Genomic DNA, 14,827 nt, shown 5'->3' with positions numbered 1-14,827 from the left:
TAAAATAAATAATTTGATTTCTTTCTTGAGTATTAGAGGTAGCCACTGTACAAGCATACTAACTACATAGGCAATACTTATATTTAAATACTTTTCACAAAATATATTTCCTAAAACATATATTATGTTTGTTTTGTCATCTGAAGCTACGTATTTCAAATGTTATGCGACCATCAAAGCTCTGACGAAACTTATTTAACAAGCCGTGACGTAATTGTTTTGTGTGTGTCAAAAACAATCAGCACTCGCACTATACTGACGTCATTGTGTTAATTATCATGACGCCATTTTGTGTTTATCGTAGTTGTCAGCCCTTTCAAATTAAAAATAGCTAACTCTGAGGAAACCGAACCTATTTTTGTAAACCAGCATCTGTCGTAAATACATAAGTTTATTTTCGCCGCGCAAAATAATTCTTAACAACTCGCCACAACTAAAACCATCTTTCTTTATCAAACAACTTAACTACTGTTTCCTGTATGCGTTTTCAATATCATCGAAGTTAATAATCTTTCTTAAAGAAGGACCATAATTATTTAAGCTATATGTAGAAAGCTTGCATTATTAGTCAATCAGTTTTTAAACTGAACTGACACTGAGGTTTTACAAAGTGACATCCGGGGGCGGTGTACATTCCAGGCATAACATGAACAGTTCTTATTACGTGGCTCAACTTTGTATGACACAATTAAAGATCAAATGTTTGAGCCTCATTTTTTTGTGACCATTCCAGATCCCATTTACCCGTTGAACGATGAAGCTGTTGAAATGGGTATGATGTCTGTTGTTTTCAGCCCATTTCCTGATTCTGTCTTTTATAGATGTTGGTTTTAGGCCCACCAATCAGGAGGACGTAAATGAGCATCGATGTCAGAGCAGGTATGCACAAACACGGTGTCTATACCCCGTGACTTTTTAAGATCTGTGTTGGGAGAATAAAGCGCGACCCAGCTAACATTTTATTGATGTCTTTAAAAAAAAAAAATTCACCATTTTTAATGGGATAAAGTGGAGAGCCCGCTCATTCTCTATAGGTATCATGATCTTTTTAAACAAATAAGTATTTTTTCAGTAAAGGGAAACCGCGCGTTTGCAATATGAATTCCCCACACTGATCCGACATTTTTTCTAACCGTTCAAACGCGCGGTTGCACTTTACTGAAAAAATACTTATTAGAAAACTCTTACGAATGAGCGGGCTCTCCGCTTTATGACATTAAAAATGGTGAAATATTTAAAAAGAGATCCTAAAAATGTTAACTGGGTCGCGCTCTATTCTCCCAACACAGATCCGAAAAAGTCACGTAGTATAGGCACCGTGTTAAAGGAACCGTCAACAACAAACGACGAAGAAAGAAACTTTCTAAAATACCGTATTTTTGTACAATTATCAGTTTATATTGATCAAAATATCAGGACTTGTGTATTATATTACTTGTCAATGTTCATATTTTTACTAGATTCGGTTATACAATTTCGCGATGTGAAATCGAAGGTACATCGCGAAAATAGGTTGACATAACGATATACACACAATAAATAACGCAAGTAGATTGATCATTTATATATAAAATATATACAATTTACTACGCATGCACAATTTGCATTCGTGGGTTTACCACGTGACGATGATGATCAATCTACTTGCGTATATATAGTTAACTGGTTGTTACATGGTACCTGTACCCAATAAAATTTTATTACCGAATATACTGAAAATATCAAACATAACAACTTTTTTCAAGTAATGTTATATACCAGTCGTGATATTTTAATCAATATAAACTAATAATTGTAAAAAATACGGTATTTTAGAATTTTTATTTTTTCGGAGTTTGTGCTTGGCGGCTTAAAGGGGCCTTTTCACTGATTTTGGCATGTTTTGAAGTTTGTCATTAAATGCTTTATATTGATAAATGCAAACATTGGATCTAATAAGCTCCAGTAAAACATCACTAATATAATTAAAAAAAGAAAAAAAGTAAACCTCAGCAGGGCTCGAACCACTAACCCCTGGAGTCCTGGAGTAAAAACTCTACCAATTAGACCGCTCGGCCATCCTGCCTAATATGTATAAAAAACGAATTTTATACTTCATACAAGCAATCTTCGTAGTTTCACAAAATAAAACGACAACAACAGAACTTTCTAAATTTTTCAATCGTTGCAACGCTTTATAATTTTCAGGTTTTTAAATCGTCGAAAGATGCATATAATGGCTATATTAGAGCATGGTAAATGTTCAGTACAACTGTTTCCACACATATATCATATAACTAAAACGAAAATTTGCGAATCTGAAACAACTTTTTTCAATTTTGTCAATTTACCAAAACTTGACAAGGCCCCTTTAAAGTAATATTACCTTCAGTAGTATTTCGGTGAACATTACAGATGAAGATTTCTAAGTGAAGTTCTCTGCGTTTTGGTTACAAAATTACTCTTTGTAGTGATGTTTACTTATGTAATACATGCAACTGCAACAATAATTAGATTTTGTGTGAAGACGATTGAAACAAACGTGAGCATTACAAAACGTTTATTTATACATTCAAATGGTGTAAATTTGAATACTTTTACTGGCGCATATATGAAATAACTTCACACTAGTTTTCAAATCGTTTAAGGTTTAACTTTTTTTACAGTTTTTCAAATCTTTGTCATTTCTTTTCATCCTTAAAAATAAGCAACTAAAACGAGCCAATAAAAGAAACAATACCAATTTGATAATATATTTTCCAAGTATGACATAAGGTTAAAACCATAGAATGGGGATCATTCGTTATACAGTGTCATATTGGCGTTTAACAAGAAACGCTGAGTTCCGATTGGGAATCCGTACGCATTTCCAACCTCCTCGCAGAGATTTGACTGGAACGAGCATAGCTCGATCAAATCCCTGTCTGTATAATCAACCCCGTGATGATAGCCAAGTCAATTTGAAATAATTTTCCGGTTGTTATTTTTTATGCAGGTTATTAATTTTATTATTATGAACCTAAACTTATAAACTCTTTTAAAAATATAAAAGAACATGATACTTCTTTCGTAATGTTATACTTAAACGCACACAAATCCTTTCAAATTAGTCAGGAATTTCTTATGATTGCAGAGATTGTTAGTGAGCATGGAACGACAACTCTGCATTTAGATTGACGCATTTCTCTTAAGAAAATATTTTGCCGCCACATTCGCACCACTTGTTATCGTACCGAGTCGGTAAAGACCTTCACAATGTAACGAATCATGGATCAAAAACATTTGCAAATGAGTTTATACCTTTATAAATATAATAAAAGTGAATCTCGATTCAGTTTAGTTCAACTTGAATATAGATTCGAAATAATGAACAGATACTATATAAATTATATACATACCACAAAAATACTATATTTACAGTTGGAACAAAAGTTTCCATATATACTTGTTTAATTAGTACATTAATAAGTCTAATTAAGTAAAATATACGATAATTAAATTCCTCAATCACAAACTTTTCTTTATTCTTTTTTAAAACTTAACAAGCATGTGTTTAAGTTACCATTGCATACTTTGAGATATTTTCATTACTTCCGTTTTCTTAAAACTGTATATGCTTTACAACAGAAACTTTAAACATTTACTATGAAATATACTTCCATATTTTAATAAAATTGCTCCCAAAACAGCAACAAAAACATCGTTGTATGACTAGGAACCACGATGACATAAATAGGAAAACAAGATTGTGTGGTCGGCATCCCCATTTTGAATTTGTTTGCTATTTTTTTAATCAATCTATTTTTAGATTCGTCTACCGGGTCGTTCACGTTTGGCACCTAAAACAGCAAAAATACTATTTGCTTCCATTTCTATTATCAGAGGGGGTAATCACGTGATAGTCAAGATGGCGACGTCCATACCGAGACAGTTATTTTTCGCCGTTTTATACCCTTTATTACTACTGTATATTTTTTAAATGACACTCACTTTACAGCCATATCGGTAAAAGGTTATTAGCGTTTATTTTGTATTAACATTCGGTTTATATCTCGACTTTACTCCCCGCAAATTTTCTTAGTGGAGCCCTAATTAGGTCATCCCGCTAAGAAATTTCGCACCGAGTAAAGTCCAGATAAAGAGCGAATATTACTATGAAATAAAAGCCAGTAACGGTCTTCCTAATATGACTGGAAAGTGAGCGGAATACAAAAAAATAATACAAGTAATAAAGGGTATAAAACGACGAAAAATACCTGCCTCGGCATTGACGTCGCCAGCTTGTTTGTCACGTGATTACCCCCTCTGATTATGCTCTTACATAATTAACGTTCATCATGATCGTGATCATCACCTCTACAATTATCATCATCATCATCATCATCATCATCATCATCATCATCATCATCATCATCATCATCATCATCATCATCATCATCATCATCGTCGTCGTCATTATCTGCTGTCTCTCCCCTTCGTTATCACAAATATCATAAATATCATCATCGTCGTCATGGTCGTAAATATCATCATTTTATCATTATCTAAACATAACAACATTACGAATATCATAAGTGGAATCCTCATTAGCCACAGCTCACAACATTTACAACATCAAATCCCTCACTCTAAATAACCGGCTATCCAAGCGCGGCCGCTGCAGCTCCTATCCTTGCGAATCCTTGGCGCACTTGCATCTTGTCACCCAGGGTATCGGAAATCTGGTCTGGAGTCATGCCCATGGCGCGCATAGCCAGCGCTTCCTGTGCGATGTCCATCGGAACAGGTCCGGGTTGGCCGTTCATAAGATCCATGACCAAACCAGCCGTCATGCCTTCAAGAGACGATTAAAAAGAATACTATGTTAGTGTCATTTTGAACAAAACTAATTGTTTACGTTTAGTACTGCAATAATTAATATTTTCCCGTAATCCTGTCTTATAACATTGTACGGCTAGTGAATTATTAGGCATTTTACAAGTGTAAAACCACGAAACAAGTATCTCTAGGATTATTAAATGTCAGTCATTATACTAGTTTTCAGTGAATGTTTTGTTTTTATCGTTCCCTTAATTTTAGCAAAATCTTAACTCTCGATAGTTTGCGAGTAAAACTTGCATTCTAATTTGAAGTTTGTTATACCGTCCAAAATCGAAAAGGCCCTAAGATGACCTGGTTTGTTTCAACAATATTCGAGCCACCGCGCGCTCACCTGGTACAATCGGACGTCCCACACCCATAGGGTTAAGTCCGGCTGCTCCCCCGACTCCCGGCGCTCCAGCCGCCCCAAACGGATCTATTCCTGCCCCGGCCCCCGCTGGGCTGTACATATCTACTCCCGCTCCAGATGAGATGCCCGGGGCGCCATGTCCGGCTACTCCCGCGCCTACCGAGGCTGCTCCAGTTCCGAAAAGGTCAAATCCTGGCCCAGCCCCCGCCGCGTCCACTGGGGCGCCACTGTGGGCCTGAGCCCCGGCATCAGCACCGCTGTAGTGTGGGCCACCGGCACCGCCAACTGCGTCGTACAGATTTTTGAGTTCGATAAAACATGAAGAAGCAGTTTCTTATAAATATTTGTTTCATCGCGATCAAAATCAACACCATCGTCATCTGTATCGTCACCCCTCATTTCCTCCCTCCAACGGCTAAACCGGTCAAGGTATTGCTGATGTTGATGATGATTCTTTGTATGCAAACATTGTGCTTTTGTAGTTTGCGCAGTAATTCGTGAATAAAATATGCAGAGACAAACTAACTGTAATTATCTTCTAATGTTGATATTTTAGAAGCTTTAAATATGACCAAGCCTTGTATAACTTTGAACAACTTCATTGTCAATCCTAAGTATCTCATCTACCAAAGCGGACCCCATAAGGATAATTGCAATGTTAGCATTAACTGAGTCGCGTTCTGAGAAAACTGGGCATAATGAATGTGCGTGAAGTGTCATCCCAAATTAGACTGTGAAATCCGCACAGGTATTTAAACATTTTTCGTTTAAATGAAGTCTCTTCTTGGCAAAAATCAAATTTAGGCGGAAAGTGTCGTCCCTGATTAGCCTGTGCGAACTACCGCAAAAAAGTGTTACGCATGCGTATAATACCACTGAGAACTCACCGTAAACCAGTGTTACGCATGCGTGTACTACCACTGTGTACTCATCGTAAAACAGTGTTACGCATGCGTATAATATCATGGAGAACTCACCGTAAAACAGTGTTACGCATGCGTGTACTACCACTGTGAATTCACCGTAAAACAGTGTTACGCATGCGTATAATACCACTGAGAACTCATCGAAAAACAGTGTTACGCATGCGTATAATAGCACTGACAACTCACCGTAAAACAGTATTACGCATGCGTACAATACCACTGAGGACTCACCGTAAAACAGTGTTACACATGCGTATACTACCACTGAGAACCCACCGTAAAACAGTCTTACGCATGCGTATAATACTACTGAGAAATCACTGTAAAACAGTGTTACACATGCGTATAAAACCACTGAGAACTCACCGTAAAACAGTAATACGCATGCGTATAATACCACTGAGAACTCAATGTAAAACAGTGTTCAATTGCTTATAATATCACTGAGAACTCACCGTAAAACAGTGTTACACATGCGTATTATACCACTGAGAACTCACCGTAAAACAGTGATACGCATTCGTATTTCCACTGAGAACTCACTGTAAAACAGTGTTACACATGCGTATAAAACAACTGAGAACTCCCCGTAAAACAGGTTACGCATGCGTATAATACCACCGAGAACTCACCGTAAAACAGTGTTACACATGCGTATAATACCTCTGAGAACTCACCGTAAAACAGTATTACACATGCGAATAATATCACTGAGAACTCCCGTAAAACAGTGTTACATATGCGTATAATACCACTGAGAACTCACCGTAAAATAGTGTTACACATGCGTATAATACCATCGAAAACTCACCGTAAAACAGTGTTACGCATGCGTATAATACCACTGAGAACTTACCGTAAAACAGTGTTACACATGCGTTAATACCACTGAGAACTCACCGTAAACCACTGTTACACATGCGTATAATACCACTGAGAACTCACCGTACAACAGTGTTACGCATTCGTATAACACCAAAGAAAACTCACCGTAAAACAGTGTTACGCTATCGTGTACTATCACTGAGAACTCACCGTAAAACAGTATAACGCATTCGTATAATACCAAAGAGAACTCACCGTAAAACAGTGTTACGCATTCGTATAATACCACTGAGAACCCACCGTAAAACAGTCTTACGCATGCGTATAATACCACTGAGAAATCACTGTAAAACAGTGTTACACATGCGTATAAAACCACTGAGAACTCACCGTAAAACAGTAATACGCATGCGTATAATACCACTGAGAACTCAATGTAAAACAGTGTTCAATTGCGTATAATATCACTGAGAACTCACCGTAAAACAGTGTTACACATGCGTATTATACCACTGAGAACTCACCGTAAAACAGAGATACGCATTCGTATTTCCACTGAGAACTCACTGTAAAACAGTGTTACACATGCGTATAAAACCACTGAGAACTCCCCGTAAAACAGGTTACGCATGCGTATAATACCACCGAGAACTCACCGTAAAACAGTGTTACACATGCGTATAATACCTCTGAGAACTCACCGTAAAACAGTATTACATATGCAAATAATATCACTGAGAACTCCCGTAAAACAGTGTTACATATGCGTATAATACCACTGAGAACTCACCGTAAAATAGTGTTACACATGCGTATAATACCACCGAAAACTCACCGTAAAACAGTGTTACGCATGCGTATAATACCACTGAGAACTTACCGTAAAACAGTGTTACACATGCGTTAATACCACTGAGAACTCACCGTAAACCACTGTTACACATGCGTATAATACCACTGAGAACTCACCGTAAAACAGTGTTACGCATTCGTATAACACCAAAGAAAACTCACCGTAAAACAGTGTTACGCTATCGTGTACTATCACTGAGAACTCACCGTAAAACAGTATAACGCATTCGTATAATACCAAAGAGAACTCACCGTAAAACAGTGTTACGCATTCGTATAATACCACTGAGAACCCACCGTAAAACAGTCTTACGCATGCGTATAATACCACTGAGAAATCACTGTAAAACAGTGTTACACATGCGTATAAAACCACTGAGAACTCACCGTAAAACAGTAATACGCATGCGTATAATACCACTGAGAACTCAATGTAAAACAGTGTTCAATGGCGTATAATATCACTGAGAACTCACCGTAAAACAGTGTTACACATGCGTATTATACCACTGAGAACTCACCATAAAACAGTGATACGCATTCGTATAATACCACTGAAAACTCACTGTAAAACAGTGTTACACATGCGTATTATACCACTGAGAACTCCCCGTAAAACAGTGTTAGGCATGCGTATAATACCACTGAGAACTCACCGTAAAACAGTGTTACGCATGCGTGTACTACCACTGTGTACTCATCGTAAAACAGTGTTACGCATGCGTATAATACCACTGAGAACTCACCGTAAAACAGTGTTACGCATGCGTGTACTACCACTGTGAATTCACCGTAAAACAGTGTTACGCATGCGTATAATACCACTGAGAACTCATCGAAAAACAGTGTTACGCATGCGTATAATAGCACTGACAACTCACCGTAAAACAGTATTACGCATGCGTACAATACCACTGAGGACTCACCGTAAAACAGTGTTACACATAAGTATACTACCACTGAGAACCCACCGTAAAACAGTCTTACGCATGCGTATAATACCACTGAGAAATCACTGTAAAACAGTGTTACACATGCGTATAAAACCACTGAGAACTCACCGTAAAACAGTAATACGCATGCGTATAATACCACTGAGAACTCAATATAAAACAGTGTTCAATTGCGTATAATACCACTGAGAACTCTCCGTTAAACAGGTTACGCATGCGTATAATACCACCGAGAACTCACCGTAAAACAGTGTTACACATGCGTATAATACCTCTGAGAACTCACCGTAAAACAGTATTACACATGCGTATAATATCACTGAGAACTCACCGTAAAACAGTGTTACATATGCGTATAATACCACTGAGAACTCACCGTAAAATAGTGTTACACATGCGTATAATACCACCGAGAACTCACCGTAAAACAGTGTTACGCATGCGTATAATACCACTGAGAACTTACCGTAAAACAGTGTTACACATGCGTTAATACCACTGAGAACTCACCGTAAAACACTGTTACACATGCGTATAATACCACTGAGAACTCACCGTAAAACAGTGTTACGCATTCGTATAATACCAAAGAAAACTCACCGTAAAACAGTGTTACGCTATCGTGTACTATCACTGAGAACTCACCGTCAAACAGTATAACGCATTCGTATAATACCAAAGAGAACTCACCGTAAAACAGTGTTATGCATTCGTATAATACCAATGAGAACTCCCCGTTAAACAGTGTTACGCATGCGTGTACTACCACTGTGAATTCACCATAAACCAGTGTTACGCATGCGTATAATACCACTGAGTACCCAGCGAAAAACAGTGTTACTCATGCGTGTACTACCACTGAGAACTCACCGTAAAACAGTGTTACACATGCGTATAATACCACTAAGAACTCACCGTAAAACAGTGTTACACATGCGTATAATACCACTGAGAACTCACCGTAAAACAGTGTTACACATGCGTATAATACCACTGAGTACTCACCGAAAAACAGTGTTACACATGCGTATAATACCACTGAGAACTCACCGTAAAAGAGTGTTACAAATGCGTATAATACCACTGAGTACTCACCGAAAAACAGTGTTACGCATGCGTGTGCTACCGCTGAGAAATCACCGTAAAACAGTGTTACACATGCGTATAATACCACTGAGAACTCACCGTAAAACAGTGTTACACATGCGTATTATACCACTGAGAACTCACCGTAAAACAGTGTTACACATGCGCATAATACCACTGAGAACTCACCGTAAAACAGTGTTACGCATTCGTATAACACCAAAGAAAACTCACCGTAAAACAGTGTTACGCTATCGTGTACTATCACTGAGAACTCACCGTAAAACAGTATAACGCATTCGTATAATACCAAAGAGAACTCACCGTAAAACAGTGTTACGCATTCGTATAATACCACTGAGAACCCACCGTAAAACAGTCTTACGCATGCGTATAATACCACTGAGAAATCACTGTAAAACAGTGTTACACATGCGTATAAAACCACTGAGAACTCACCGTAAAACAGTAATACGCATGCGTATAATACCACTGAGAACTCAATGTAAAACAGTGTTCAATTGCGTATAATATCACTGAGAACTCACCTTAAAACAGTGTTACACATGCGTATTATATCACTGAGAACTCACCATAAAACAGTGATACGCATTCGTATAATACCACTGAAAACTCACTGTAAAACAGTGTTACACATGCGTATTATACCACTGAGAACTCCCCGTAAAACAGTGTTACGCATGCGTATAATACCACTGAGAACTCATCGTAAAACAGTGTTACGCATGCGTGTACTACCACTGTGTACTCATCGTAAAACAGTGTTACGCATGCGTATAATACCACTGAGAACTCACCGTAAAACCGTGTTACGCATGCGTGTACTACCACTTTGAATTCACCGTAAAACAGTGTTACGCATGCGAATAATACCACTGAGAACTCATCGAAAAACAGTGTTACGCATGCGTATAATAGCACTGACAACTCACCGTAAAACAGTATTACGCATGCGTACAATACCACTGAGGACTCACCGTAAAACAGTGTTACACATAAGTATACTACCACTGAGAACCCACCGTAAAACAGTCTTACGCATGCGTATAATACCACTGAGAAATCACTGTAAAACAGTGTTACACATGCGTATAAAACCACTGAGAACTCACCGTAAAACAGTAATACGCATGCGTATAATACCACTGAGAACTCAATATAAAACAGTGTTCAATTGCGTATAATATCACTGAGAACTCACCGTAAAACAGTGTTACACATGCTTATTATACCACTGAGAACTCACCGTAAAACAGTGATACGCATTCGTATATTACCACTGAGAACTCACTGTAAAACAGTGTTACACATGCGTATAATACCACTGAGAACTCCCCGTTAAACAGGTTACGCATGCGTATAATACCACCGAGAACTCACCGTAAAACAGTGTTACACATGCGTATAATACCTCTGAGAACTCACCGTAAAACAGTATTACACATGCTTATAATATCACTGAGAACTCACCGTAAAACAGTGTTACATATGCGTATAATACCTCTGAGAACTCACCGTAAAATAGTGTTACACATGCGTATAATACCACCGAGAACTCACCGTAAAACAGTGTTACGCATGCGTATAATACCACTGAGAACTTACCGTAAAACAGTGTTACACATGCGTTAATACCACTGAGAACTCACCGTAAAACACTGTTACACATGCGTATAATACCACTGAGAACTCACCGTAAAACAGTGTTACGCATTCGTATAATACCAAAGAAAACTCACCGTAAAACAGTGTTACGCTATCGTGTACTATCACTGAGAACTCACCGTCAAACAGTATAACGCATTCGTATAATACCAAAGAGAACTCACCGTAAAACAGTGTTACGCATTCGTATAATACCACTGAGAACTCCCCGTTATACAGTGTTACGCATGCGTGTACTACCACTGTGAATTCACCATAAACCAGTGTTACGCATGCGTATAATACCACTGAGTACCCAGCGAAAAACAGTGTTTCTCATGCGTGTACTACCACTGAGAACTCACCGTAAAACAGTGTTACACATGCGTATAATACCACTAAGAACTCACCGTAAAACAGTGTTACACATGCGTATAATACCACTGAGAACTCACCGTAAAACAGTGTTACACATGCGTATAATACCACTGAGTACTCACCGAAAAACAGTGTTACACATGCGTATAATACCACTAAGAACTCACCGTAAAAGAGTGTTACAAATGCGTATAATACCACTGAGTACTCACCGAAAAACAGTGTTACGCATGCGTGTGCTACCGCTGAGAAATCACCGTAAAACAGTGTTACACATGCGTATAATACCACTGAGAACTCACCGTAAAACAGTGTTACACATGCGTATTATACCACTGAGAACTCACCGTAAAACAGTGTTACACATGCGCATAATACCACTGAGAACTCACCGTTAAACAGTGTTACACATGCGTATAATACCTCTGAGAACTCACTGTAAAATTGCGTTACGAATGCGTATAATACCACTGAGAACTCACCGTAAAACAGTCTTACGCATGCGTGTACTACCGCTAGGAATTCACCGTAAAAGTTTGTAAATAGTAGGAGTGAAATATATTGTGTGTAAGTAAGTCATACGCATGGTATTATAACATGCATACAGAGGATTATCATTACATGCATCGCCGTCGTCGTCGTCGTAGTCCTTCTCTTCCTCATCATAATAAGCATAGTCGTCAACTATTCACACCACTTTATTCACAACATCATATGCAACATATTAACTTACCTGCAGCTCCTCCAAAGGCTGCCGACACGAGCATGTTCTGCGCCGCCGCCGCAGCTCCCATCCTCGCGAATCCTTGGCGCACCTGCATCTTGTCACCCAGGGTGTCCGAGATCTGATCCGGGGTCATGCCCATCGCGCGCATAGCTGCCGCTTCCTGTGCGATGTCCATTGGCACCGGTCCAGGGTGGCCGTTCATCAGATCGGTTACCAGCTGAGCGGTCATGCCTTAAAGTGACGATTTCGAAACGTCATGCCTATCACGGCAATTTTGATTTTTATCTGGGTTTGCAGACGAAATGTTTACCCAGCCAAATGACTAGATAATATGTGATACCGGAAAGCTCATTACGTTCAAACTTCTGAGGGTGATTAGGGTCCGAGTCCGTATTATTTGGTTATAAAATATCAGTCATGCTGTTAACTTCGTAGCAGTCTTTCGCATACCCTTTATTGATGCGATATATGTATAATTAATGACTATTCTTGGCGGCTTAAAGTCTCAGTCTAAGTGTAAGTGTTTCACAATATATTATGATCAGAAAATGCCCAATTATGACCCGGTATAACACAATAATGTTCGAATTTACCTTTCACTCACCAAGTACAAACGGGCGACCGATTCCCATAGGGTTCAGCATTGCGGCCGCTCCCGGCCCTCCCGCCGCCCCTATTGGATCCATTCCTGGCGCCGCCCCTGCTGCTCCGTGCATATCCATTCCCGTCCCCGCTGCGCCTCCCTGGGGGCGTCTTCGGGGGTGCACGCGATTTCCTTTACCAAGAACAACGATGGGGTGATCAAATGCCCATGCATATACTCAAATATTCAAGAAGAATCTAAAGTTTAGTACTTGCGTTTTAATAAAGATAGAAAACAACTCTATCTGTGATGATAAAGCATCTGAATATTTTAAATGTCATTAATATAATTTGTGTTTACTTTTATGAAATATATGTGTTTATATCATACACAATCAACTTACTTAACCGTTGTCCGTTTACCAGTATCGCGAAAACACAAGACAAAATAATCCCTTTTTGTATACAATTCATTTTGGTATTGTACTTTAGGTCAGTTTTATAGATTTGTTTAAAAAAACAAGTAGTTTTAGCTGGTATTTTTCCTTTAATCGACGTATTCAATATTGAACTATTATTTGGATAAATTATTTTGATAAACTATGAAAACTGATGCTAAACAAGCGGAAAAAAAACGACATTTGCTTCACGTTCTTCATTGTTCGATGTTTTATATCCAAAATAGTTCCGGTTTTAGAGCGCATACATTACTAAGTTTTTATTCGCTACCATTAAAGTCATGATACCTTGTCAACGGAAGCAACATAAAAGCCGTAAATTCTGACGTGACGTTGACAGATTTTAAACCGCTTACTAACAGGCGACGTATTGTGAGCAGAAAATTAAACCCACATGTAGAAGCGCGTGTATAAAAGTGTAAGCGAATTGCTGAAACACAGTTTTTCTTTCACAAATACTAGTTTAAAGGGCCGTTTTCACGTTTTGGTAAATTGACAAAAAATGTTTCAGACTCGCACATTTTTTTTGTAGTTATGATATTTGTAGGGAAACAGTAATACTAAGTTTTACCATGCTCTAATATATCCATTATATGCATATTTTGACGATTTAAAAATCTAAAAATTATAAAGCGTGGTAACGCGAAACGATTGAATAATTTGGAGTGTTATCAACCATCGTATGAGCACGGACGACCGAGTGGTCTAAGCGTTATACGTTTACTCCAGTGATCAGTGGTTCGAGCCCACTTAATGGTTGCTTTTTATTCTTTCTTTTATCATTTTTACCGGATCTTTTTTGTTCCAATGTTTCATTTATCAATTTAAAGCATTTAATGACAAACTGCAATATCTGCCGAAATCTGGGAAAAGCTCCCTGTAACATCGATGAAGTTTTTCATATACATTTCACGTAAGATTTAATTCTTTGCATACCGCGGCTTTAATGTTTTATCCCACGTTTACAGCGAATTCTGGTAATTAAAGCCTCTTTGATTAAATTTCATCTATAATCAATGGCACAGCTATAATCAACGGCACGAAATGACGTCATCAACTGCCGAACCGGGACTACTTTTTCCCACGCACCTCGTCACCTGTATTTGCCAAGTGCATCACAAATAAAAACAATCTCAAATGTTTGTCAATCTTAATGACCTTAAAAC

General features: G+C 38.3%; 1 protein-coding gene across 1 annotated transcript; it reads right to left on the bottom strand.

The window, feature by feature from the left end:
- Positions 1–2,718: 2,718 nt before the first annotated feature.
- Positions 2,719–13,812, bottom strand: LOC127870477 (uncharacterized PE-PGRS family protein PE_PGRS54-like). The gene is made up of 6 exons (XM_052413060.1): positions 13,608–13,812; positions 13,226–13,396; positions 12,628–12,852; positions 5,192–5,494; positions 4,607–4,813; positions 2,719–3,818 (listed from the first exon to the last, which is right to left on the bottom strand). The coding sequence occupies exons 1-5, from the start codon at positions 13,675–13,677 to the stop codon at positions 4,620–4,622; spliced, it is 963 nt and encodes a 320-aa protein (XP_052269020.1). The 5' UTR covers positions 13,678–13,812; the 3' UTR covers positions 2,719–3,818; positions 4,607–4,619.
- Positions 13,813–14,827: the final 1,015 nt, after the last annotated feature.

Source organism: Dreissena polymorpha, chromosome 2, assembly GCF_020536995.1.
Source record: "Dreissena polymorpha isolate Duluth1 chromosome 2, UMN_Dpol_1.0, whole genome shotgun sequence".
In the NCBI taxonomy this organism is placed as follows: domain Eukaryota; kingdom Metazoa; phylum Mollusca; class Bivalvia; order Myida; family Dreissenidae; genus Dreissena; species Dreissena polymorpha.
Note: the sequence above shows the minus strand (reverse complement) of the source record. Positions and strands in the feature narration are given on the sequence as shown.

What these genes read in the sequence shown, in the direction of transcription:
- LOC127870477 (XM_052413060.1), bottom strand. Translation starts at nt 13,677, where the DNA reads ATGAATTGTATACAAAAAGGGATTATTTTGTCTTGTGTTTTCGCGATA. An exon ending in GGTAAACGGACAACGGTTAA is followed by an intron (nt 13,397 to 13,607) that starts GTAAGTTGATTG and finishes TTCTTGGTAAAG; the next exon opens with GAAATCGCGTGCACCCCCGA. An exon ending in CGGTCGCCCGTTTGTACTTG is followed by an intron (nt 12,853 to 13,225) that starts GTGAGTGAAAGG and finishes CGTCACTTTAAG; the next exon opens with GCATGACCGCTCAGCTGGTA.